The 24344-nt window shown below is 54.5% G+C and overlaps 1 protein-coding gene across 8 annotated transcripts in view; it reads right to left on the bottom strand.

Moving 5' to 3' along the window:
• Positions 1 to 679: 679 nt before the first annotated feature.
• The window catches only part of Evl (Enah/Vasp-like), a 145769-nt gene continuing 122104 nt past the window's right edge, over positions 680 to 24344 (bottom strand). For 6 of the 8 annotated variants that reach the window (XM_076551352.1, XM_016005790.3, XM_006971688.4 and 3 more), the window contains 11 exons: positions 15904 to 15967; positions 14443 to 14507; positions 12800 to 13029; positions 12123 to 12244; positions 9121 to 9181; positions 7590 to 7653; positions 5989 to 6055; positions 5839 to 5901; positions 2983 to 3049; positions 2696 to 2753; positions 680 to 1166 (listed from right to left, as the gene is read on the bottom strand). In XM_076551352.1, coding sequence (XP_076407467.1) covers positions 1129 to 1166; positions 2696 to 2753; positions 2983 to 3049; positions 5839 to 5901; positions 5989 to 6055; positions 7590 to 7653; positions 9121 to 9181; positions 12123 to 12244; positions 12800 to 13029; positions 14443 to 14507; positions 15904 to 15967 — 899 coding nt within the window. In that variant the 3' untranslated portion in view covers positions 680 to 1128. The remainder of the gene's footprint in view (positions 1167 to 2695; positions 2754 to 2982; positions 3050 to 5838; positions 5902 to 5988; positions 6056 to 7589; positions 7654 to 9120; positions 9182 to 12122; positions 12245 to 12799; positions 13030 to 14442; positions 14508 to 15903; positions 15968 to 24344) is intronic. The other 2 variants (XM_016005796.3, XM_042261157.2) reach the window with 1 other exon arrangement.

Raw genomic sequence — 24344 nt, 5'->3', positions numbered from 1 at the left:
GAGGGCTGTAGCAAAGTACCTCTCAAGTATGTGGAGTGTACTGCCTTGGCCAGGCCCAACAATCACATTCCTGGCTTTTAGGGTGATTGGAACTCAATGATATGGAATGTGCCAAGGATCTCACCCCGTCCCTTCCTACCCAGTCCTCAGCATGAGCACACCAGTAGGCATTCTGCTCTATGATCCCGGTGGCCATGGGAGGTCACATGGGGAATGGGCACAAGGCTCCAGTTGCTAGTCTCCTGACCATATGGACATGGCCCTTGGGACCAAGGGTCAGAGGCTCTCTGTAGCTACAATGAAGATTAAGGGCTGGGACTTCCCTAGGTTACCATGGATTGTTCTTCTCAGCTCCCTGAGCCCTGGGCCCACTTCCAGCACTTGACAGGCAGATTGCACATGGAACCCTTGAATCAGGGCTGTGTTACGGTCAGAGCCCACCTACCTTGTGACCCTGGGGCTATATGGCTCCCCACAGGCAGGACCTGAGCTCAGCTCCACATGTAGGAGCCTGGCCATATTCTTGGGTCCTGGGGACGTTTGATGGGGTCCAGCTGTTCTCTGATGCCCCTCTTGATCTCTTTAGTCCTGCACACTCTTGTCTGGGTACTCACTGTAAAAAGGCACCCCACCAAGGCAGCCAAGAGCCGACGCATGAGAGAGCAAGCCCGAGCCCGAGTGTGGACAGTGAACGGTTTATTTATTATCGTGTGGACATAACACGCACTGCGTGGACAGACTGAAACACCATGGCTGCTGGGTCTGAGCTGTATTCTGACAGCTCTGTGGCGTGGAAAGGCCACACTGCACCCAGCTGCTCACTGCCAGCTGAGGAGCTAACAGTGTCACCTAGGAGAAAACTTGGAAGCCATCTAATAAAGCAGGTGATTTCGGGGTGTTCTCTCTATAAACCAAAGAAATGTACACTTAAATAAGCAAATATAAAATACAAAAAAGAATAGACCCGGTGTTCTGTGTCAGATACGCTAAAAATCCAGGAGTTGAAGTTTGTCTCCTCATTTTAATATTGTATCACAGGTTGAGACTCAAGCACATCCCAGCTTCTGCAGGCTCGCTGTGTGCTGGGGAGAGCACGGCTCCTCGCGGTCCTCCAGGGCTGGCGCCATCTTACGTGGTGCTGATCCCACTTAGCTCCTGCCTGATGGCTAAGGGCAGGACAGGAGAGGGAGGTTCAGTGTAGCAGGGAAGCACCCTGTTCAGGCTGCCAGAGACCACACACGGGCTAGAGGTTCACCAGCAGGGCAGCTTTGACAGATCTTTGGGGAGACAACCCAGACCTCATGTGCTTCCGCCCCTAATGATAGACTTGAAAAAGCCAAAGGCTATGCCTTGCTTCAGAGCTTCCTCGGGGTGCTGTGGGAGGGACCCAGGTCTTCCTAGAGTCTGACAGGTGAACACCCACATCTGCTCAGAGGCCCTTGAGTCCCTCCCCACACAGGGTGGAAGCTGGCACAGCCTGTCTAGTGAGTGTGGCACAGCAGGGGTCTCTGGCCACAGAGCTGTAGACTGTGCTGGTGCCATGGCCCAGCCTTTCTCCTCTAGGGCTGGCTCTGTTCTGCCTGCATGACCCTTCCCAAATGCTCTTCCTTCCTCTGGCCCTTCATCCTGTTTCTTCCCCAGAGCTGGGCTCCCTTCTCTGAGCTCCCTCCCTTCCCCTCTTCCTTCACAGGCCTCTGGTACGCTCACAGTGGACAGACCTGGCTGGAGCCAACAGCCAGAGAAGGGCCACCATTAAGTGATAGGATCTTTGCAGGGCCAGCACCCTCACACTTTTCTGCGGGCTCTTAGCATGGGCCACACGATGATGGCAGGCAGTGATGGAAGCTAGGCTCTCACCACTGCCTGTCTCTTCCCAGGCAGCTCTCTTGAAGACAGCTTGACTATGCTTGGGGTTTCTGACTGTTTCCCCAAGTCCCAGAAAGGGAGCCCCCCAAGACTGGAACTGTGGGGCATCAGTAAGGCAGTGAACTGCTCCATAGCTGTGCTGTCCCCTCCCCGCATCATGAACACTCTCCTAGACTTGTCCTCTGGTGGGACTGGACTGACAGAAACTGTGGCCTCGGTGGCCAAGGAGTGTGGCTAGTATAGCCAATGGCTGCTATTGGCTGCCAGGCCTCGGCAGCACCTCTGTGCACACCTTCCCTTGGAGCCTGCATTAGCTGCCCCTCTGGCTTCATAGGTCCTTCTAGCTCGGCTCACTGCTGAGAGCCTGGGCACCAGTGATGGTGGGGGACCAGGGATGGGGGCAGGCTGTGCTTTCTGCTCTGTTCCGGCCCAAGCCAGCTCCTTAAAGGCCCTGGTGGGGACTGTGAGCATCACAGTCCTGCTTTCTGGAGCCAGGGGCTCCCTAGACAGGGTCACACAGGCTGTGAAGGAGTCAGGCACTCTCTAGAGACAGCAGCAACAGGAAGGTTGGACAGGCAACAGACAAGGAAGGGACAGAAACTCGGAGGGCGTCTCCAAGCCCACCCTCTCCTCCACAGGGTGATCTTCTGGGAGGAAGCTGAGGCAAGGAGGGTCTCAGACACAGAACTCCACCCCCACCCCCAGGGAGAGGTGCATTCTCAGTAATCCACTTCACTTTCCTGAGCCCCAGTTTCCACAGCTACAGATGGGGTGATGTGGGATGGGGGGGGCAGTGAGCTCACCCCTGGCTGGAGTAGCCCCTACTCACCGTCAATGATCTCCTCTTTTACCTTGTGGAGCTCTCGAACCACCTCCTCCAGGATTTCCTGCTGGGCAGAATCTCAGAGTGAAGAGACAGATGATGACTGCAGGGGTCTCCTCAGCCAGGCCCTGCTCTCAGCACCCCTCAGTCATGATGGAGGGGGCCCAGAGGCAGGCTGCAGGGTGCCCAGGCACTCCCTTTTCCTCCCCTGGCCAGCTTCCTGCCTTTGTGGCAGTCAAGCATGGGACCCGCTAGAGACAGTCCCCAGCCTGCTGAATGCTACTGGCTCTCACCTGTTTCATCCTGTCCAAATCTAAGGCATCCAGGCCCACATCGTTTACACTCCCGGCAGGCTTCACCCTGGAGGAAGAACGGTAGGTGCAGGAGGGTGGGTGCTGGGGTCTACAGGCACCCATGCTGGGGAAGCTTGAGGTGTCAGAGACCTCTGCTTAGCGTCCAAGAACCACCTGCTCTCCAGCCCTTCTGCTGTAGGGGTGCTGGGAAAGGACGTGAATGTCCTGTCCTTTACAGGTCTCCTCAATCCCTTAACCACATTTCCCAGTCCGGGTCAGGACATGGGGCCACACAGGAGCCATCTTCTGGCTTGACAGGCCTTAGGTAGAGGAGGCAACTGAGAAAAACAGCATTAGTGCCTCCTGTCTCCCTGGAGAGAATCAGCACTGACAGCATCTTCCTCCACATGGGCTTGTGTTCCAGCTGACCTCTGGTTGGTGAAAGCCAACAACTGCAGCAGTGGAATCGTAGTTAGCTCCATGCTGAGGGTACCATCCTAGGCCGCCTCCCAAATGTCTGTGCAATAGATTCTCTCTCACCCAGAGGGAGGCCTGGCCGGCCTCTCCAAAGCTCCCACCCGAGACTACCTCTACCTCTGCCCTCAGTCTTTTCCAGGGCCTCTCCAGGAGCCACAGTTCTCCCTGTGCACAGCCTGGCTGACCATGGGCATGCCTGTCAGGGCCATGCTGGAGCTCTGCTCTGCTCATCGCCTTGTCTCACTCTGCAAGCCGGGCTTCTGGTGTCACCTGCTCTGTGACAAGAGCTGCTGGCTTCCTTGGGGTGGTCAGTGGAGATCACTCCTGGTGTGGGCTTAGGGGCCTCCAAATGCAGGCTTCAGTCACCATCTTTGACTTTTTGGGGGGCAGTGTACTTTTCTTTTGCTCTTTCTTTATTGGTTATACTTTGAACAGGTTCTGGACAGAGATTACTGATCTGAACTTCAATGCCTCTGGTACAGGCATTCTCCCCAGATACTCACTAGCCAGGATGTGAATCTAACTCCAGGATCTTTCAGAACATGGTGGAGGTGCTGAAGGCAGACACACTCTAGAGCCAACTCTCTGCCCATATGGAGAGAACAGCCATTGAAGCCTGTGGCTTCAGGGGAAGAAATGTGGCTGGAACCAGGTAGGAAGACTGGGATGTGATGGAGTTCAAATGTCCATTTATGGGGACAGCTTAGTTGTGAGGGGTCGTGTTAGTAGAGAGAGGGCCAGTGATCTGCAAAGCTTGGAAGAAGTGTCCCTGCATGTGTCCTGGGCGAGCTACACAGATGGTGGTGCTGAACAGGTAGGTCTACCAGGAATTCTGGGTTCCAATAACCAAATCACCCAAGCTTCAGGACCTTCCTGTGGGTTGCAGGCACCATTCCAGCAGTGACTTCTGGGAGACTGGGGTAATCTGCCTTACTTCTTCAAGACTCAGCACTCCCCTCCATACTGAACAACTGTGAACAGCATGAGTGCTTGAGCGGTGGTTACTGTACATCTTCACTGAAACTAAAGACCAGGTTTGGTAAGGCTGGGGCGCCGGGGGGAGGGGGGTGCACACCTTTAATCCCACTGGAGGATCTCTGTGAGTTCGAGGCCAGCCTGGTCTACAGAGCAAGTTTCAGGACACAGAGAAACCCTGTCTCAAAAAACCCAAACCAAAACCAAACAACAACAAAAACAACAACAAAAAAAGATCAGGTTTGGCTTGAAGCTGCAAAGAGATTTCATTCTAAGAGAGAGGCCTCAGCCACTGAGAAGGTTGGGCCACACTTGGAGACTCCACTAGCGGTCAGGACTAGCTCTGCTGGAAGGCCACCGGCTAATCCACCCTCCTCGTCAGCTTTCCTCTCCTGACAGAGCGAGCTTCCTTTTGGCCCATGCTCAGGTGCTCTGCAGGGACCCTGCACACAGACGGTGAGCTCACAGTCAATCACCATGCTGCCCTTTCCCGTTTCCCACCTTCTCTGCTCCTACGGCCTGTCCTTTGTGCTAGGGTGCTTATGCTCAAGACTCAGTACCTCCCATCCCTTCACATTGGAGGCCGCCTCCCAAATGTCTGTGCAATAGATTCTCTCTCACCCAGAGGGAGGCCTGGCCGCCCTCTCCAAAGCTCCCACCCGAGACTACCTCTACCTCTGCCCTCAGTCTTCTCCAGGGCCTCTCCAGGAGCCACAGTTCTCCCTGTGCACAGCCTGGCTGACCATGGGCATGCCTGTCAGGGCCATGCTGGAGCTCTGCTCTGCTCATCGCCTTGTCTCACTCTGCAAGCCGGGCTTCTGGTGTCACCTGCTCTGTGACAAGAGCTGCTGGCTTCCATTTGGGGTGGTCAGTGGAGATCACTCCTGGTGTGGGCTTAGGGGCCTTCAAATGCAGGCTTCAGTCACCATCTTTGATTTTTTTGGGGGGCCAGCTTAGTTCTCAAGAGTCTATCCTGCCGTTACACTGGCATTTGGTTTGGGAAACATGGTCAGCTGATTTGTCAGGAGTCTGGCTAGGTGTGCTGACGGCAAAGGAAGGGGACCAAGAATGACCAGAAGGGGCAGGATGCCGGGCTGACGGGTGCAGCAGTCCCCACAGCTGCCCTGCGTGGTAGGGACCGATGGCTCTCTGCTTTGCCTCCCCTTCCCTCACAAGTCACACCTCTCCAGGGCTCTGGCTTTCCCTTCTCAGGAGAGGGAGGAGCCAGCCTACACCACTGGAGGGTCCCTAGCTTTCCCCAGGTCTGAAAGAGCAGACTACCCTTCCCAGAGCAAGGTGTTAATACCAAGACACGAGACAGGGCTGGGAGGTGTTAGTCATGGGCAAGGAGACAGAGGAGGCCCCAGAGCCCAGGTAACACGTGGGCAGGAGGGTTGTCGGTACCTAGAGTGAGGCTGCGACTGAAGGGGACTCTTAGCTTCGGGGCTCTTTGCCACAGACGGGGTTCTACGGCAATGGAATGAAACAGACATGTGAACCAGTGCCAAAGCCCGCCCCTGAGACTCGTCTCCTGGCCCTCCCAGAACAGCTCACCTGGACAGCAACGAGGACACAGGTTTCTCCACCGAGTTGCTCCGTTCCCAGGGCTTTCGGCCAGCCTCTGTCAATTCATTTCATAAAGGGTCAGAGTTGAAAGGGCTCGGGGTCACCCGACTCCTAAACACCCCTTGCAGGAGCCTGCCCAGGCTCTGGGTGCAGAGTGACTGTGGGAAGGCTGCTCAGAGCAGAGCTGCAACCTGGCTCCTGAGCGTCAGTCCCCCTTCACCAGGGCACCCTTGGAACTCCAGGGTTCCTGTTCCTTAGAAACTTGAGTCCTCTCCGTGGAGTTTGGTCCCACTGATGGGGAAGCAGAGCTATCAGCTACAAGGAGCCGATGGGGACTCCTCCCAACATTCTCATTAGTGCTCCTGTGGCCAGGCTCCTCACAGAGTCTGGCCCGCTCCCTTCCTTGGCCGGAAGCCACCCTCCCTTTCTAAGTCTAGTGCCACAGGCAGAGGGCTCCCCGTGAGACACTTGGGACCAGAAGTGCTGCAGATTCAGTTCACCTGAAACTTGATGGAGAAGTTTCAGAATCTGGAGCATTTTGGGTTTGGGGGCTGGGAACGCTCAACCTTTGTTGTACTAGATTACAATTCATGCTCCAATGCACAGGAAATATACTAAACCGAGCGGAACACACTGGCCAGGGGTCGAGCAAAGGGGCCAGCCTCAGGTCTGAGGCAGGTTATCTCAAAGCCACCTGGCAGGTGCAAAGGGCTTATCGGAACAAGTCCCGAGGCCACAGCTATACTCCAGGTGAGGCCTCAATAGAATACTTCACCACAGGGAGCCAAAAACTGCTAAGCATGGGACATTCCTTAACTCACACAGTAGAAAAATAATGACAGTAACACTGACCAGTAAGGAATCAACAGCCCAGGAAGTCCTAGAAGGCTGGCAGACATGTACACCGGTATAGACAAGCTGGCAAGAACATCCATCTGTCAGGTGGGCAAGCTGACTCCTTTGCCTCTCCTTACCACATACATGAGCCCAAAGCTTAGTGCAAGGCTGACATTGAGTGCAGTGTCAACTGAAGCCCAAATACCCAGCATCTGGGTCGCCTTCCTACAGCTAAGCCTCATGACATCTCCTAACCACATCCCCTCTGCCACAGCTGACGCAGTGACCAGGTGGGCAAGCCAGGCTGTGTTTCTGATGGAGTAAGGTCCATTGGTGATCTAACTACAGCATCTATCTAGTTTTCATTACACAGCACACACAAGATGGGACATTAAAGAGCTCCTTGGCCAGGGCTGGGGCTAAGTGGTAGCTTGCTTGACTGCTGTATGGAGGCTCTGGACTATAAAGAAAAAAAAAAAAAAAAAAAGAAAGAAAAACACCTCACCACCACATGGCAGCCCAGCCTCTTGCCAGGCCCTACATGATACTCTTAGTACCTTCCCTTAGCTGGACCAGGGTTAAGGTCTCCTTATCACACCTGCTCAGCTGTCTGCCTGGTCTACTTGGGAAGCTCTGAGGATCTGGAACTCAGTAGACTTGACCCTCTCTGCTCGCCCATTGAGTGAAGTGGCCAGATTAGCTGACCACCTGCTCTAAGACCTCAAGACTTGTTGGACTAGGTACCCTCTTACCTGAGGAATTAGGTGGCTGGCTGGTGGCTCGGGTCCCTGGGGATGGGGAGGTGCTAGGATCTTCCTAAAATGGGAGAGAAGGGCCCTTTCATTAGTCTAGTTAGGAAGGCTGCTTAGGGACAAGGCAGGACACCTTTGTACCAGCTTGCTTTCCAAATGTCCTCAAGGAATATGATTAGGAGATGTCTATCACTAAAGAACAAAACCCTCATGTCACAGCAGGGCTACCAGACTGAACAGTGAAGAGGAAAGAGCCTCAGGAAGATAGCTTCTTGCCCCCCAGCACCCTATCCAGGCAGATTTATACAGGAAGATCTGCCTAAAAAAGGGTGGAAAAAATAGTGAAATCCACTCCTCAAGGTTCCATGGCCTGAGGAACTATGAAACTGGGGCTGGGGGAGGTGGGGTATTAGCTACCACCAAAGAAAAGACAGTGCTGAATCAAGAAAATGTGGCTACCAGGTCCTAACACACCTATGTAAATATCCTGTGGTTCCTGGCCACATAGGCCTTTGTATTTCCAGCATGTGTGGTTCAAGTTCCCAGGGATGCAAGACGCAGGTCAGTGAGTGAGGACCTCGGTTTGGTCCCTGGCAGGCCTGCAAGGCAATCCTGAGTGTATGAAGGGCATGGCAGAAGCAGAGAGCTAGAGGAATGGGGGTAATCTTCCTAACCTGGGGTCTGAGAGGCCATGTGTAGGGAGTAAAGATCATGCAGAAGTACAGGCTGAGGAGCTGCTGGTCGCAGAGAGAACTGCACATGCCCAGGCCTGGCGAAGCAGCACAGAGCACAGTGAGGAGCAGACCCACCTCACTGGCTAAGCAGGTGAGCAAAGTGAGGCAGGAAGCATACACTGGTCCCAGGTAGCTACAATTCTCTCTAGTTCTGCTGGTGAGGAGCAGCCTTCATGCTGTCTGTATCTGAGGTGTACACTCAGTCGTCCCAGTACAAGTCTACTTATTTGTTTTAAGAAAGCTTATCACGTACATAAAGAAAACTGGTGACCACAGACAGAAGTTGGGGCTGGGAGCTCTGTGCTGCCAGACCAGGCTTCATATGGCTGCAGGACAGGGCCCAGGTTTCTAGGATTCTCTGCCATGGCTGGGGACCTCAGCTCCCACTGGCCTTGACGGACTCAAGTGGAATGTTTAGAATTAAGTAATTTTGAAATAAAACGGTCTGACTTCCCAAGACTTCAGCAGATGCACCCACATCCCTTGATGCAGCCCTGGCATGCTGGAGTACAGTGGCGCTGTGGCTCCACTGGGGATTCTCCCAGCACTCCTGGTGGCTGTGACTTTCCCGCTTCTGCTTCCCCTGCCGAGTGATGGCTCCAAGGGTCTGGTCAAGAGAATGCTCAGGAGGTGCGAGTCTGCCTGGGCCCACACCACGAAGGGATCCCTGTCCCTCCCTCCCAGCTATCTACCTCCACACCAGGCCCCTAGTTCCCAGTGGCCTTGCTGGGAGATTTGCTGGGAGGCAAGCCTGAGGGTGGGGGTGGCCAGGAGTGGGGATGGGGGAGGGGGCCTACCGTTTGGCTCTCGTCTTCCTTTCTGTCAGCGGGCTTGTCTGTCTGGGAGGCTGCTTTCCTCCTAGATGTTCAGGGGGGAAAAATACAAATCAGCTTCCCAAGGTTCCATAGTGACCGAGAACTCTGGGCTGCCTCCGTGCCCACCCTTGGTTCCCCAGTGGGTCATGTGTGGATCAGGATGTCTGTTTATGTGAACAGGCTGCTTTAGTCAGGCACCCTTCCTCACATGAGCGAAGGCCAGGGGGTAAGACTTTCTGTGCTCACCCATGACCTAGACTCAAAACTAGTCTGGGCAGGAAGGAAGCCCTTGGGTGTTTCTCTGTTCAGCTCTGCTGGTGGTGGCCATAGCTTCTGAGGGAGAAAGAAGCTGGCTGTCCTCTGTTTAGGTCTCCAGGGACAGGGTTTAACTGAGAGGCTCTACTCCCAAGACACACAAGGCCTGAGGATAGACCGGTACCCTGGCCGACAGTCTGTCTCTGGGTCAGAGCTGCAGGGGGTTCTGTTGCAGCTGGCTGGCTGGGGAACCTCGAGCCCAGCATCAAGTCACATTTTGCTGCTCTCCTGTCTGGGGCCTCAGTTAACCTAGTCACACCCTTCCCAGACCAGGACAACACCAAGGAGCCAAAGTTGCCCCGAGAGCAGCAGGGCTGCCCTACGCTCAACACCTGCATATTCCCCACATACGTGAGAACTCCTTTTACAGGACTCTAACTTTACAATGCTTCTGCTCTCAATGGTCACCTGCACCTGGCTCCCTCCCATACTTCCCAACAGTGTGCTCTGGTGGATTTTCAATGCGTGAGGCCTCCAAAGCATTAGGCTCTCATAACCTGAGGTGAGTGGCTTACCAGGAGTGAAGTGGTGACGAGTGTGTGGGAAGGAGCCGCCTCTGGCTGCAGCGGCAGGGCTCACACAGCTGTCTCATCTCAGGACAGCTCTAGCTCCTCTTTCCACACACCAGGAATAGTCATCAATCCTGTCTCTAGATCTCTTCCCACTGACCTGTCCTCACTGCCAGCCTCTTCATGCCAGTCACCATCACCTCTCCCTGGACTACAACTACTGGTCTACCCAGCCACTTTACCCCATTTCAATCCACTGATGCCCAGAAGCCCATGTTTTATCTCTTAAAAATAGAGGGTAGCCTGGCCTAAAAGTGTGCCTCAGTGGTAATACATTTGCCTAGCATGTGTGAGGGAGGCCATGAGTTCCATCCCAACACTGAAAAGCTGACAAAGGACAACTAGACAAGCCAGTCCACTCTCCACTGGTGAGACTTAGAGGGAAAGGCCCGTATCGGGGCTGGCCACACAGCAGCCCTGAGTGCTCACATGCCCTGTTCTCCACCGCAGGCAGACCCCTGCTGGAAGAGAAGCAGGAGACCAAAGCTGCAGGGCTGTCATTCTCACTGGGGTGGATTCCAAAGAGTTGTTTGGTTGATCCTGCGGATTGTGCAAAGCACATTTGCTTTGTAGGGCCCGGATCCACCTCCACCTCTACCCTGGCACCTGGTGTCTCCATGGCTCCCAGTGCCGCTGGCCTTCTCCTGTTTGTCAAGAGTGAAAGAGTACTCCCTCTCATTTTGGGTACATGATCTAGGCCGAGTTGTTAAGCTCACTGGGAAGGTGTAACTATTTTCTTTTCTACTCTTATCTGAAGCCCTTTTCTCCTCCAGGGCTCTGAGATGCAAGCCCCCTGGGCAATCCAGCCTTAGCTGCAGCCTACCTCCAGCAGTCCAGTCCTCCACACGTACCAGGCTTCTCAGCATGCGCAGATAGTTGCCTGCACACCACCTGGCACCTCTCTATGCCCCAGCCCAGAGAATGGCACTGCTCTAGGCCGAGTGCCGCTGGAGCCTCCTCTGTGAGGCCCATGCTCTCCCTCCTGCAGGCCAGGACTTACTGCTGCTTACACGTCTGGCTCCTGTCTGGGCAACTGATGTCTGCCTGGGCCTTCTAGGAGGCGTGAGAAGGAAGGCCCGTGCTCCAGCCCACCTCACTGCCCTCTCACGCTAGTCTTCAGTGCAGTGGCTGCTGTGTATGTAGAGGAGGCCAGGTTCTGGCCCACCGTGAAGCAACAGCCCACTGCCTGCACTTCTGGACCCGTCTCCTCTCTCCATACTTACAGGGCCTCCCTCCCTCTTGGATTTAATGAGATGAATTAGGACAACAATGAATTAGGCATAGTTTTCACTCAGGTTGGTCAGCCTGGAAGGTAGAAGAGAATGAGAAAGCAAGCGGCAGGGCTCACACAGCTGTCTCCTCATCCCGGGACAGGTCTACTTACTTGGTTATGGGGCACAGCCGTTTGTCCAGTGTCCCACTGACAGCAGGTGAGGGCAGGGTGAGGGGTGCTTTGCTGATGTGTGATGGTGACTGGCATGTCTACCCTCTTACCTGCTGCACCCTCCTCAGCTTGGCTCCGGCCAGGGCAGCAGCCAGTGAGGTGAGAGGTGCTTTGCTGATGTGTGAGGGTGCCTGGCCTGCCCACCCTGCCAGGTACTCTCACCTATGGCACCTACTGGAGCACCAGGGCCCAGGCCTCTGCTGTGGCTTCATCTGTGCTGAGCTTCTCTCAGGCACAGAGTGCTCCGACACTAGGCCTGCTCCTGTGCCCTCTGGGTCTTCAGGTCAGCCAGAGCCTCAGTAACCCAGAGTCAGCATTCCTAGTGCTGGTCACACTTAAGGATGACAGGCAACAATGGCCTGTGCAGGCTAGAGCCATACCTACTGGGACAACCAGAAAATAGGTCCAGAGCCAACGCTGACACAGAGGGGCCTATCTTCTACCATGTCTCTGGGCTCAAGTCATCTTGTAATTCCACCTAGCCCCTTCCACATTCTCTAAAGAGCTCTCTAAAACTCTGGGAGTGTGCTTTATGTTTGTCGGGCTCACAAGTGCAGGGGTGCTCTTCTTGCCCCCGAATGTGTCTTAGCAATGACCTTCCCCTGGGGATCGTAGTTCCCCAAGAGGCACACAGACTCCAAAGGCATCAGACCCACCTCTTGGCCAGGAGTTTGTTCATCTCTTCCATGAGGCCTCCTCCTCCTCCCCCGCTGCTGGCCCGGTTGGCATCGGACTTTGAAGTCCCACTAGGGCTGGAGCCTCCAGACGCATCTTCTGGCTGAGGGTGAGGAAGCGAGTGTGTGTCACACTCTGGTCCAGTGGTGGAGCAGCAGCCCCGGTGGATGCAGGATGGAGAAAGACCTGAGGAATGAGGCTGCTAGTCCAACACTCCCAACTGCACAGGTCAAAAAAGGAGACTAGAGAAGGAGGACCAGGGACTGGCATGGTAGGCTCACAGGCTTGAGTCCTTGCCAAAGTCAGTTGGTCACAAGAGAGGAGGGAAGCAAATTTCAAGCCAGAGATATGCATCAGAGGCACTCTTTTATGACCACATGCTGCTCATTCCAGAGCACATGCACCCCAGGGGTGGGGAGCAAACTGAGTCAGCTGGAAGCGAGTTCCATGGGAAAAGCAAAGGCAGATTCAGCACTTATTAACTAAGGCAGCTTGCAGCTGACAAAGTGCTGTCCCTGTTTACTTGTTTAGTAACTGGCAGAGAACTGGCTGGGCCTGGGCACAGCCTTTTGTCCAGTGTCCCACTGACGGCAGGTGAGGGCAGGGTGAGAGGTGCTTTGCTGATGTGTGATGGTGACTGGCATGTCCACCCTCTTACCCGCTGCACCCTCCTCAGCTTGGCTCCGGCCAGGGCAGCAGCCAGTCCTGATGCAGAGCTCTCATCGTGGTTGGCCCCCTGGGCTCCTCCAGCGGGCAGAGGGGGTGGGGGCGGGGGCGTAGCCCCTGTGGGTGGAGGTGGAACTGGGGGTGGAGGTGGGGGTGGAGGTCCACTACATGAGAGGGTGCCGCTGGCTGCCGATGAGGGATGCCCTGGTGGGAGGATGGGCCCTGAAATGCAATGGGGAGGAGTCAGTCTCCAACACCTAGCTGGTGTCCAGCCTGCTGTTTTTATTTCAGGTCCCTGGAAAAGAAGGAAGGGCAGCTTGCTCATCAGAGCGACGAGGAACAGAACAGTTTCCATCTCTCAGGAAGGCCCTGCAGAGCTCAGCCCTGTTACAATCACTCTCTATTCCAGTGTCTCCGGCATCTGGAGCCTCGCTATGGTATCCAGTGGCTTAACAAACTTCCTCTGGTTCCACCCATGCTTTTCTAGTGGGAGGGAGTTCCTGGCAGGGCCTTTTTCCATTCTAAGTCCTTGGCTCCATCTTAGCCATTGATTGAAATTGGTTTCAGGATATAACTGGGACTAACCCTTGGTCCCTGGGGACTGTAAACAGTAACTTGGGTCCCAGCGCTGACCAGACTTTGTGAAGGAACCATGGATGCTGAGTGCTGGCGACTCACTGTGCACCCAGGCAGGCACCCCCTAGCCAATACTGCCTGAGCTTCCACTGTGTGTCAGGCACTGTGCCATGTGTGGGGGAAACAGCGCAGGGTGCTTGAGACCTAGTAAAGAGAGAACACAGCATAGAGGTGAACACAGACATGCTGTGAGGCCGGCTCTACCAAGAGCAGGCACACAGGATGCCTGTGAAGGCTGAAGTTCTTGGGACCAGACAGGAGAGGAAGTGTCCAGTTAAGTGAAGGAAGCAGGGGTGAGCAAAGAGAACGGGAAGCCTGGGAGGAAAAGAGAGGAGGAGCTAATGCTGGCGCGGAAGTGGGAAGGAGAGTGCAGGGTAGGCTGCACTTCAGAGCTGTGTCCCAGCGTGATGGGAGGGGCTGACATGATGTCAGAAAGGACTTGCTCAAGGACTGTGCACAGGGGCATGGGCCACAGAGAGGAGGTGCTGTGGTATCAGGTGAGAGGGCAGTATCACCTGAGTGCAGGTGGAAAACACCTGAAAGCAGCTGGAGCTGTGTTCCCCCGAGCAAGACAGACTTGAGAACGCACTGAGCGAGTTAGGTAAGATGAGGCCACACAAGCACAAGGCCACTGGAAAGTCCTGTCCCTTCACTGCACCTGACATCCCTTCTCGGCACCCTGGAAGCCTGCTCTGGCACTCCCCTCTGGCCTCAGCCCCGACTCTGAGTGTCTCCAGCACCCAAGGCACTGTACACTCATGCTGGGACCAGCATGCCTTCCTGGGGGCAGGACTGCTGTCTGCCTTGTTGGTAGCATGTCTCTAGCTCTCAGCACCCTGCTGACACTGAGAACGGGACAATGGGAGGCCCAGGAGGCTCCCCAGTCCTCCAGCCCTAACCAGACTTGAGCCTGGTGGTGAAGCAGTGGAATTGTCTGAGCTGGGGCCACCCCACCGGGGCAGTGTGGGTGGAAGCTGGAGGGAGGGGACTCTCACTCACCTGTGGCAGAGATTCTTCGCTCCAGAGACTCCTGGCGGTGCTGCTGTTGCTGCTCCATCACTTGTCTGAAAAGCAACCAGAGCAGACACCTTGACCTCTCTGTGCCCCGAGAGCCCAGGCTCGAAATCTGGTTCTGTGGTACCCGAGAGCCACAGCACTGGGCTCTGCGTGTGTGCATTTGCATGTGCACACGTGTGTGGAGGCAAGAGGTCTACCCTGAATGTTGTTCCTGGGCATCATTCACTTTTTTTCTTTCTTTGAGACAAGGCCTCTCACAGCAAGGCTGGCTGGCCAGTGAACTCAGGGTTTGCCTGGCTCTGCCTTCTAAACTTGGGGTTCAAGTGGGTGGTGCTATATCTAACTTTTTGTGAGAAAAAAAAGTGCATTGAGGCTCTAATCCGTGCCTTGCAAGCACTTTATTGACTGAGCAATCTCCTCCTATCGCTGGGCTGCCCCTATAAAGACAGGGATGTGTTGGGTTCAAGTACCTAGATGGAAGACGATTGGCAAGCTGGAACATACTGAACAGGAAGGTCTCAAAGTTCATGTGACGCTCTGGCTGATTTGATTCAGTGGGCTGATGGGCTCACCTGGCTGTTTGGTGCTTATGGCTTCCACAGATGTGGCCTCAGGAGAAATGGTCAGAAGAACATGTCTCCTTCTAGTCCCCCACCAGAGGGCCATGTAGTGGTATTGTGTTCACCAAAATATTGTGTACCTTAATAAACTTACCTGGGGTCAGAGAACAGACAAGCCACTAGTTAGTCAATGATAGCACACGCCTTTAATCCTAGCATTCCAGAGATAGAAATCCCTCTGGATCTTGTAAGTTCAAGGCCACATTGGAAACAGCCAAGCATGGTGACACGCCTTTAATCCCAGAAAGCCAGCCTTTAATCCCAGGGAGTGGTGGTAGACAGCAGAAAGATATATAAGGCGTGAGGACCAGAAACTAGAGGCATTTGGCTGGTTAAGCATTTGGCCTGGTTAAGCATTTGGCCTGGTTAAGCTTTCAGGCTATGGAGCAACACAGTTCAGCTGAGATTCATTCTGGATGAGGACTCAGAGGCCTCCAGTCTGAGGAAACAGGACCAGCTGAGGAAGTGGCGAGGTGAGATAGCTGTGGCTTGCTCTGTCTCTCTGATCTACCAGCATGGACCCCAATTACTGGCCTCAGGTTTGATTTTATTAATAAGAACTTTTAAGGTTCCTGCTACAGGGCCACCTGGTACTACAGAGTTATAGGCATGCCTCTGAAGGGGTTTATGGAAGTATGGATCTGCATGCCAGGGCCATGTATCCTTAATGTGCATTGAGCTCACAGCTCTCTGGCACGCAGTAGATGTTCCCTGTTACCCCCGAGAGTGCTGGCCCGAGCTGTGCTGTGTCTCAGCTAGCCGAAGGGTGCTCTTGGCACTACTGGGAAGCTTTCAGGCCGGCACCTGTGGGACATGGGGTTACCTTCTCTGGATGTCCATCTCCTCAGGAGAGGGGCCATTCTGCACCTGACGCTGTGTGGCGGGGCCTGCAAGGAAGAGATGCAGAGTGGAGTGGTCAGTGGAGGGGGAAAGGCCCCAACAAATAACTGGGATGGCATGCTCTCCACCCTCCTGGCCTTCTCTCCTGTGCAACCCGTCTGCATACGCTGGTCTCTCACTCTCTCTCTCCATTCCCTGGGGCTCCTCCCTCTGAAGCACCGTGGGACCCCAAGTCCTAGCTGCTGACATGCACCCACTCTTCTTTAACAGCACGTGCTGCCTCTGCTTCCTCACTTGCCCGTTCCCTTAGCTCCAGTGTTAAGAATCATCCGCTCTGCTGGGTGGAGTGCAGGACTAATGCCTCCAGCGGGGGAGTGGCAGGGCCAGACTGAACCCAGGGACTACACGTGTGGGGTAGTCCCTCCTTGTACCTGCGGCTCACACTGGGAGTCTGGAGCTCTGAGCAGCACAGTGAGGTCCTGCTCCCTTTGTTCTGGGCCACCATGAAACCCTTTGGTCATACCCATTTTGGACCCAAAAGGGTAGTTTCCCACTGCTGAGCCTAATGTTTACAGGAGGGCTGGTGCTGGGAGCCCACCTTAGCATGCTGTGTGCAACATTTAAAGAGAAATCTAGGCTGCTGCTCCAACCCAAGAAAGAGCTGATTGTTTCCCGAGGTCCAGGTGTCCCTCGGGAAGTGCGTGCTCAGTGGCTGGCGGAGGGGGATGTGCAAGCAGCTTTCTACCTTTGGGTGAAGTGAGTGCAAGTTTACAACCTCAGACAGCAGAGACTCCTCAGCCTCCTGCAGCCCAGGGTCTTTGTCCTAACCCTCTCCTGTGCAGAGAGTGTTACTGTACTATGGGAGCATGATCAGAGTAACACCCAGGCACTTTCTTTACTTCATGTATATTTCAATTGTAATGCTCACACAGCTAGGTGGTGTCCATGAGGACTTGGGACTACCAAGGAAACCAGGCCCAGGAAGGTTAGATGACTTGCTCAAAGGTTATGCAAGATGCAGAGCACGACAAAATACTTGCTAAACGTCACACTCTTTCTCAAGTTCAGTCTCACCATGATGTCAGACTGAGGCTGGCTTAAAGAACGAGATGGTGGACTCACATGCCACCTGAAGAGCCTCCAGCTGCCCTGTCCCTAGACATTGCTCTCAGGTTTCACCTTCTGTCTGCACAGTACAAAGGGTTCCTTGACCCCTGCCTCACTCATTCTGGCGACTGCAGGTTTCACAGCACCTCAGCCCTACATTCTGGGACTCTGCTGTTAGCCTGGCCAAGGCTGTGGTGGTTGAAATGAAAACCGTCCTCCATAGCCCTGGCTATCCGAACACCTGGTCACCAGTCAGTGGCGCTGCTGTACGGGGAGATTTAGGAGGTATGCCTTTGCTGGAGTGGGTCTGCCCCGGGGGGCAGGCTTTGGGAGTTCACAGTCTTGTGCTACTTTCAGTTTGTGCTCTCTGCTTCCTGTTCCTGCCACACTCCTTCCCACCATGACGGCACTATCCCTCTGGGACTGTGAGCCAAAGTTAAGGAAGCTGCTTTTGGTTATGGTGTTTTCTCACAGCGGCAGACAAGTAACTAATTCACTGGCCTTAGGTTCTAGCTTGAACAACTGAGCTCCCCTCCAAGTTTAGCCTTTGTCCTTCCTCCTCCTGCATGCTGAGTTCCTATTCCGGCACCCTTGGGTTGCTCGTTGTCTGAGGCCTCGTCCCTACCTCAGGACTAAGAAGACCCTGGATGCCTGGCCCACAGGGGCTGCTGCAGGGTCTGACAGCAGCCATGCTCACAGTGTTCTGCTGTCATACACATGGATTCCTTGATCTTCATGCTGGTCTAGACTCCCAAACCCTCAGCTCCCCTGCTACTACAGAGAGCAGGACAAGGCCACCAGGAGCCATAGTCCCTCGCAGGCCCAGAGCTCTGTCCTGAAGACACACTTTAGAGTCAGCCGAAAGCAGAAGATACCCCTGGATGTCCTCTTCCCTACCCACTGGTCCAGCTGTCCCATGACAGGGTCAGAGAGAAGGCTTGGGTAAGAGGCTTATTCCTCCAGAATGGTTGCTGGTCTCTTGGGAAATCCTGGACAACAGCCCACTTACAAGGGCCTTCAGCAAGGCAGTTTTCTCAAGTGGGAGTAGGTATCAGCAGGAAAGCTCTGGACATGACCAATAAGACACTCACCTGCCCTATGCTGACTACTGCAGATAACCTGGCTGATGGCTGTAACCACAGGCCAAGAGGGCAGATTCATTGTGCCACCTCCTGCCTCCTGAGCTGAGCTGTGACCCTGTAGGATGTAGGCTACGGAAAAGGAGGCCCCCTGTTCCCCTGATCTACCTTCTACAGCTGAGTACTTAAGGGTATTTTTTTTAAAAAGATTTATTTTATTTTTATTTATGTATATGTGTCTCTGTGTCTGCCGAATAAGTGTGGGTGCTCATGGTGGCTAGAGAGGGCACTGGATCCCCTGGGTGTTGCAGAATATTATTTTAAGGTGTGTGAGTTTTATGTTGCATTTGTTTAACTCTGTGAAGCTGTGTTATTGTGCCTGTCTAAAACACCTGATGGTCTAATAAAGAACTGAATGGCCAATAGAAAGGCAGGAGAAAGAACAGGTGGGGACGGCAGGCAGAAAGAATGTATAGAAGGAGAAATCTGGGAGGAGAGGAAGAAGCTGCCAGAGAAGGAGAAGGGGGAGGACCCAGGGGCCAGCCACCCAGCTACACAGCAAGCCACAGACTAACAGTAAGATTTACAGAAGTAAGAGAATGGGAAAAGCTCAGAGGCAAAAGGTAGATAGGATAACTTAAAGTTAAGAAAATCTGGCAAGAAACAAGCCAAGCTAAGGCCGAACATTCATAATTAAGAATAAGCCTCTCTGTGTGATTTATTTGGGAGCTGGGTGGCAGGCCCCCAAAAGAACAACCCCCGCCCCAACCACACCTGGGGTTGGACTCAAAGGTGGCTGCATGGGGGTGTGGCGTGCTTGCTGCACAAGCTTGAGGCCCGATCCCCAGAACCCGTGTAAAAGCTAGGAGTGGTGACACAGACCTGTAACCCCCACAGGGCATGACTGGCAGCTGTGAGTCCAGCTCCTGCAGTGGGTCTTGCCCCTGGCAGCAGGCCAGGCAAGAGATGGAAGAGAAGAGGTAGGACTAGGTCCTCCTCTCAGAACACAAACAGCTGCTAGGGGATAGAGGCTGAGCCTCAGCTGAAACCAGAACCCAAACTTGTCTGCTTCAGGCCCACTGGACTATGATGGTTCTTGGGAAGGAGTGACTTCCCGATGCTGGGGAGGTCTGCTTCCTAGCCTCAATTCCAAGTACCACCACCCACTAATTCTTCCCAAACATCTGGGAAATCAGAGGATGTCCTCTATCCTTGAAGGTCACAAGGTGAGAGCCACAACAGGAAATAAACAAGAAAAGAGAATGAAGAGGGGCCAGTCTCCATCTCTGGGCTCACAGATGTAAGTAGAACGACAGGAGGAGAGAGGAAGCTGGCTGGAGAAGATGGAACAGAAAGACCCCATAGAGTGTAGCTGGAAGACAGTGGGAGACAGGAGACTGAATCCCCTCTAAGAGAGCAGTCAGCACTGGGCAGGGAAGAAACACACCCAGAACCCACTGCAGGTGAAAAGCCAGTGAGAGCAAGCCCCTCCACCCTTCCCTGTGAGAGCGACCCCCTCCACCCTTCCCAGTGAGAGCGACCCCCTCCACCCTTCCCAGTGAGAGCGACCCCCTCCACCCTTCCCAGTGAGAGCGACCCCCTCCACCCTTCCCAGTGAGAGCGACCCCCTCCACCCTTCCCTGTGAGAGCGAGCCCCCCCACCCTCCACAGTGAGAGCGACCCCCTCCACCCTTCCCAGTGAGAGCGACCCCCTCCACCCTTCCCAGTGAGAGCGACCCCCTCCACCCTTCCCAGTGAGAGCGACCCCCTCCACCCTTCCCTGTGAGAGCGAGCCCCCCCACCCTCCACAGTGAGAGCGACCCCCTCCACCCTTCCCAGTGAGAGCGACCCCCTCCACCCTTCCCAGTGAGAGTGACCCCCTCCACCCTTCCCAGTGAGAGCGACCCCCTCCACCCTTCCCAGTGAGAGCGACCCCCTCCACCCTTCCCTGTGAGAGCGAGCCCCCCCACCCTCCACAGTGAGAGCGACCCTCTCCACTCTTCCCAGTGAGAGCGACCCCCTCCACCCTTCCCAGTGAGAGCGACCCCCTCCACCCTTCCCAGTGAGAGCGACCCTCTCCACCCTCCACAGTGAGAGCGACCCCCTCCACCCTTCCCAGTGAGAGCGACCCTCTCCACCCTCCCCAGTGAGAGCGACCCCCTCCACCCTTCCCAGTGAGAGCGACCCCCTCCACCCTACACAGTGAGAGCGACCCCCTCCACCCTTCCCAGTGAGAGCGACCCCCTCCACCCTTCCCTGTGAGAGCGACCCCCTCCACCCTTCCCAGTGAGAGCGACCCCCTCCACCCTTCCCAGTGAGAGCGACCCCCTCCACCCTACACAGTGAGAGCGACCCCCTCCACCCTTCCCAGTGAGAGCGACCCCCTCCACCCTTCCCAGTGAGAGCGACCCCCTCCACCCTTCCCAGTGAGAGCGACCCCCTCCACCCTTCCCAGTGAGAGCGACCCCCTCCACCCTTCCCAGTGAGAGCGACCCCCTCCACCCTTCCCAGTGAGAGCGACCCCCTCCACCCTTCCCAGTGAGAGCGACCCCCCCACCCTTCCCAGTGAGAGCGAGCCCCCCCACCCTCCACAGTGAGAGCGACCCCCTCCACCCTTCCCAGTGAGAGCGACCCCCTCCACCCTTCCCAGTGAGAGCGACCCCCTCCACCCTTCCCAGTGAGAGCGACCCCCTCCACCCTTCCCTGTGAGAGCGAGCCCCCCCACCCTCCACAGTGAGAGCGACCCCCTCCACCCTACACAGTGAGAGCGACCCCCTCCACCCTTCCCTGTGAGAGCGACCCCCTCCACCCTTCCCTGTGAGAGCGACCCCCTCCACCCTACACAGTGAGAGCGACCCCCTCCACCCTTCCCTGTGAGAGCGACCCCCTCCACCCTTCCCAGTGAGAGCGACCCCCTCCACCCTTCCCTGTGAGAGCGAGCCCCCCCACCCTCCACAGTGAGAGCGACCCCCTCCACCCTTCCCAGTGAGAGCGACCCTCTCCACCCTTCACAGTGAGAGCGACCCCCTCCACCCTACACAGTGAGAGCGACCCCCTCCACCCTCCCCAGTGAGAGCGACCCCCTCCACCCTTCCCTGTGAGAGCGACCCCCTCCACCCTACACAGTGAGAGCGACCCCCTCCACCCTTCCCTGTGAGAGCGACCCCCTCCACCCTTCCCAGTGAGAGCGACCCCCTCCACCCTACACAGTGAGAGCGACCCCCTCCACCCTTCCCTGTGAGAGCGACCCCCTCCACCCTCCCCAGTGAGAGCGACCCCCTCCACCCTTCCCTGTGAGAGCGACCCCCTCCACCCTACACAGTGAGAGCGACCCCCTCCACCCTTCCCTGTGAGAGCGACCCCCTCCACCCTACACAGTGAGAGCGACCCCCTCCACCCTTCCCTGTGAGAGCGACCCCCTCCACCCTCCCCAGTGAGAGCGACCCCCTCCACCCTTCCCTGTGAGAGCGACCCCCTCCACCCTCCACAGTGAGAGCGACCCCCTCCACCCTTCCCAGGCTTCAAGACTAAGAAAGCTTGCGGGGCATGGTGGTGCTTGCCTTTAATCCCAGTACTCGGGAGGCAGAGGCAGGCAGTTCTCTGAGTTCAAGACCAGCCTGGTCTACAAAGAGAGTTCCAGGACAGCCACAGACAGACATAGTGAGACCCTGTCTTGAAAAATAAAACAAAACAAAAAACAACAAAAAGTACTGAGTAATCTTATTCTTGAAACTGAGGTAAATCTGTAAAAACCATGTAACTTGTCATGCTTTCAGCTAATTAAAAAAAAAAATCACTATTTTGGGAGGAAATGTACCTGAGCAATATATTATTAGTCTCCTACTAGTTTTTGCTGTTGTGTGGGTCATAATGGTCATCTGGATTTTTTTTTTCAAGTATTTGAAACCTACTTTTTTGGAAATCACTGACCCTTTGGTGATCTTGTATCAAAAGAAGGCCCCAAATTCCACTCTGAGATCATGCTAATATCCTCATACCCCAATCCATTCCATGTTTGAGGCAGGATGACCTTGAACTCCTGATCCTCTGGCCTCTATCTCCTAAGCTGGGTGTTGTTATAGGCATACCTTTTTTTTTTTTTTTTCTTTCTTTCTTTGTCTTTTTATGTAGCGTAGGCTGGCTTCTACTTCACAGTTCTGCCTTGGCTCCCTGAATTCTGGGATCATAGGCCTGCGTCACCACCCCTAGCTGTGCTGTGAGTTCTTGAAAAGCCTCCAGGGTGGTTTGTGAAGATGATTATGCACAGGCAGAGCATGGATTAGTCTACTCCCACCACCTTTCCCACACCTCAAAACACCCTGCTTTGCCCACGAGTATTTTCAAACCCTATCCTGGGGAGGCTGGTCTGAGACCACTCTCCCATCTCCACACTTGACCACCTTGTGAATAAACTCTTTCTCTTTCAAAACCCCTGTCAGTTTCAGTGGCTGGCACACTATGGAGAGGAAACAGTTCTGACGTGTACAATCACACTCCTTACGTATACTGCACCCCTCCGTGTATGTGCACACACATGCATTTATGCACGTGTGTGAGGGTGCATGTGCATGTGTAGGTCAGAGGACAACCTCAGGATGTCATTTCTCAGGTGCCATTCAACTCTCACCGGCCTAGAACACACCCATTCAGCTAAGCTAGCTGGCCAGTGAACCCAAGGGATATCGTCACTCCTTTCGTATGTGGGTTCTGGGGTTCATACTCAGGTTCTCAAGCACTTTACTGAGTTATCTCCCTAGGCAGTGTACTGCTCCTCTACAGAGGACTACCCTAATACCTGTCTTTGCTATAAGGATTTGCTCAGAATTTTGAAAATGGTACCATCATATTCGGGAATGCTGCCCTTGTGCAGGGGAAGGGATGAGGAGACAGCAGAGAAAAGAAGAATTGGGGTTCAGCTTCAGAGAGAATGAACCACATGCAGACAGCTCCCCTCTGCCCCCATTACCCTCACACCTGGCCAAGATGCTGAGACATGGACAAGTCAGGTCATGAGTGCCCGGGTGCACAAAGTGCTCTGTACCTGGCCTTTCGTGTTGAGCTTTCGTGCTTACTCGGGCATGTTTGTGTGTTTGTCAGGCTCAGAAGACAGAAGAGCACAGGCACAGTCTAAGCATGCCTCCACCGTTGACACCTCCAGATTCCCAGCACCCTCACAATTCCTGGTACACAGTCAACATACAATGAATACTTGATGAGTAAAGATGGCTGACAAACTCTCTGGAGATCTCCAAGCAATGGCTGAGCACACTGGTGACAAAAAAAATCTTAGAAAAACAGCAGAGGTCTATAGTTCGAAGACTCTCAGAGCAGGCAAGAGTGGCTAAGCCAGAGCCCATACCCAATAAACTTCAAGAGAACAGAGCAGGTGAGGCATTCTGGGTCGCCTGTAGTGGCTGGGGTAGAGGAGGAAAGGACTAGAAAACACTGGGTGTCAACTGGGTCCTGTGCGGAAAATCCTCTTCGTGTCTGAAAACTGTCGGCCAGAGCTGTCCCCACAAGCCTGATGGGATCAGAGGGGTGGTCTTCTGGGGGAACCATGCTCTGCTCTCCTCTAGTCCTCCCTCTAGCCCTCAGTCTCACCTTTCAGCTCCTTCCCATTCCTGGCTGTGCTCTTCTAGCATGCTTACATTTATAGAAATCTCCTTCAGGGTGATTTTATTTCACTGTATTTATTTTTGGCATTTTGAGACAGGATTTCACTGTGTAGCTCAGGCTGGTCTTGAACTCGCAGCTTCCTGGGTTCTGGGATTAGACTTTGCTGGGTTTGCCACTAAGTAAGTGCTGTGGGGAGTTCTTTACTTCTTTGGGCCTCAGTTTCCTATACATGCAAAAGATGGAAATAAGGATCATTTATCTCTAACCCCCCTATCCTGCCTTTGGTCCTAGGGATTCAATCTGGGGCCTTGTGCATGCTAGGCAAATGCTCTGCCACTGAGCAGCAAATCTGCTCCAGCCTCCAAACCTTTACAATTCAAAAGGACAAACTAGGAAACATACCAAATATTGACATTGGTACCTTGGGATAGTGAAGTTTCTCCTCATTTTGAATTTTCAAATTATGCAGGTACCACCTTTGGGACAGGTAAGTAAGTGGCTGTAAGTCCCTGCAGTCTCTTGCCTGGGTAACTTTACATTCTGAGGAGGGCAGCTGAAGCAAGCTGCCAGCTGCTCCTAATAAGAGTCTCCTGCTCCCCCCCTTCCCACCCACGAGACTCAG

Source organism: Peromyscus maniculatus, chromosome 14 (genome assembly GCF_049852395.1).
Source record: "Peromyscus maniculatus bairdii isolate BWxNUB_F1_BW_parent chromosome 14, HU_Pman_BW_mat_3.1, whole genome shotgun sequence".
Lineage (NCBI taxonomy): Eukaryota > Metazoa > Chordata > Mammalia > Rodentia > Cricetidae > Peromyscus > Peromyscus maniculatus.
This window is presented reverse-complemented; position numbering and strand designations above follow the sequence as displayed.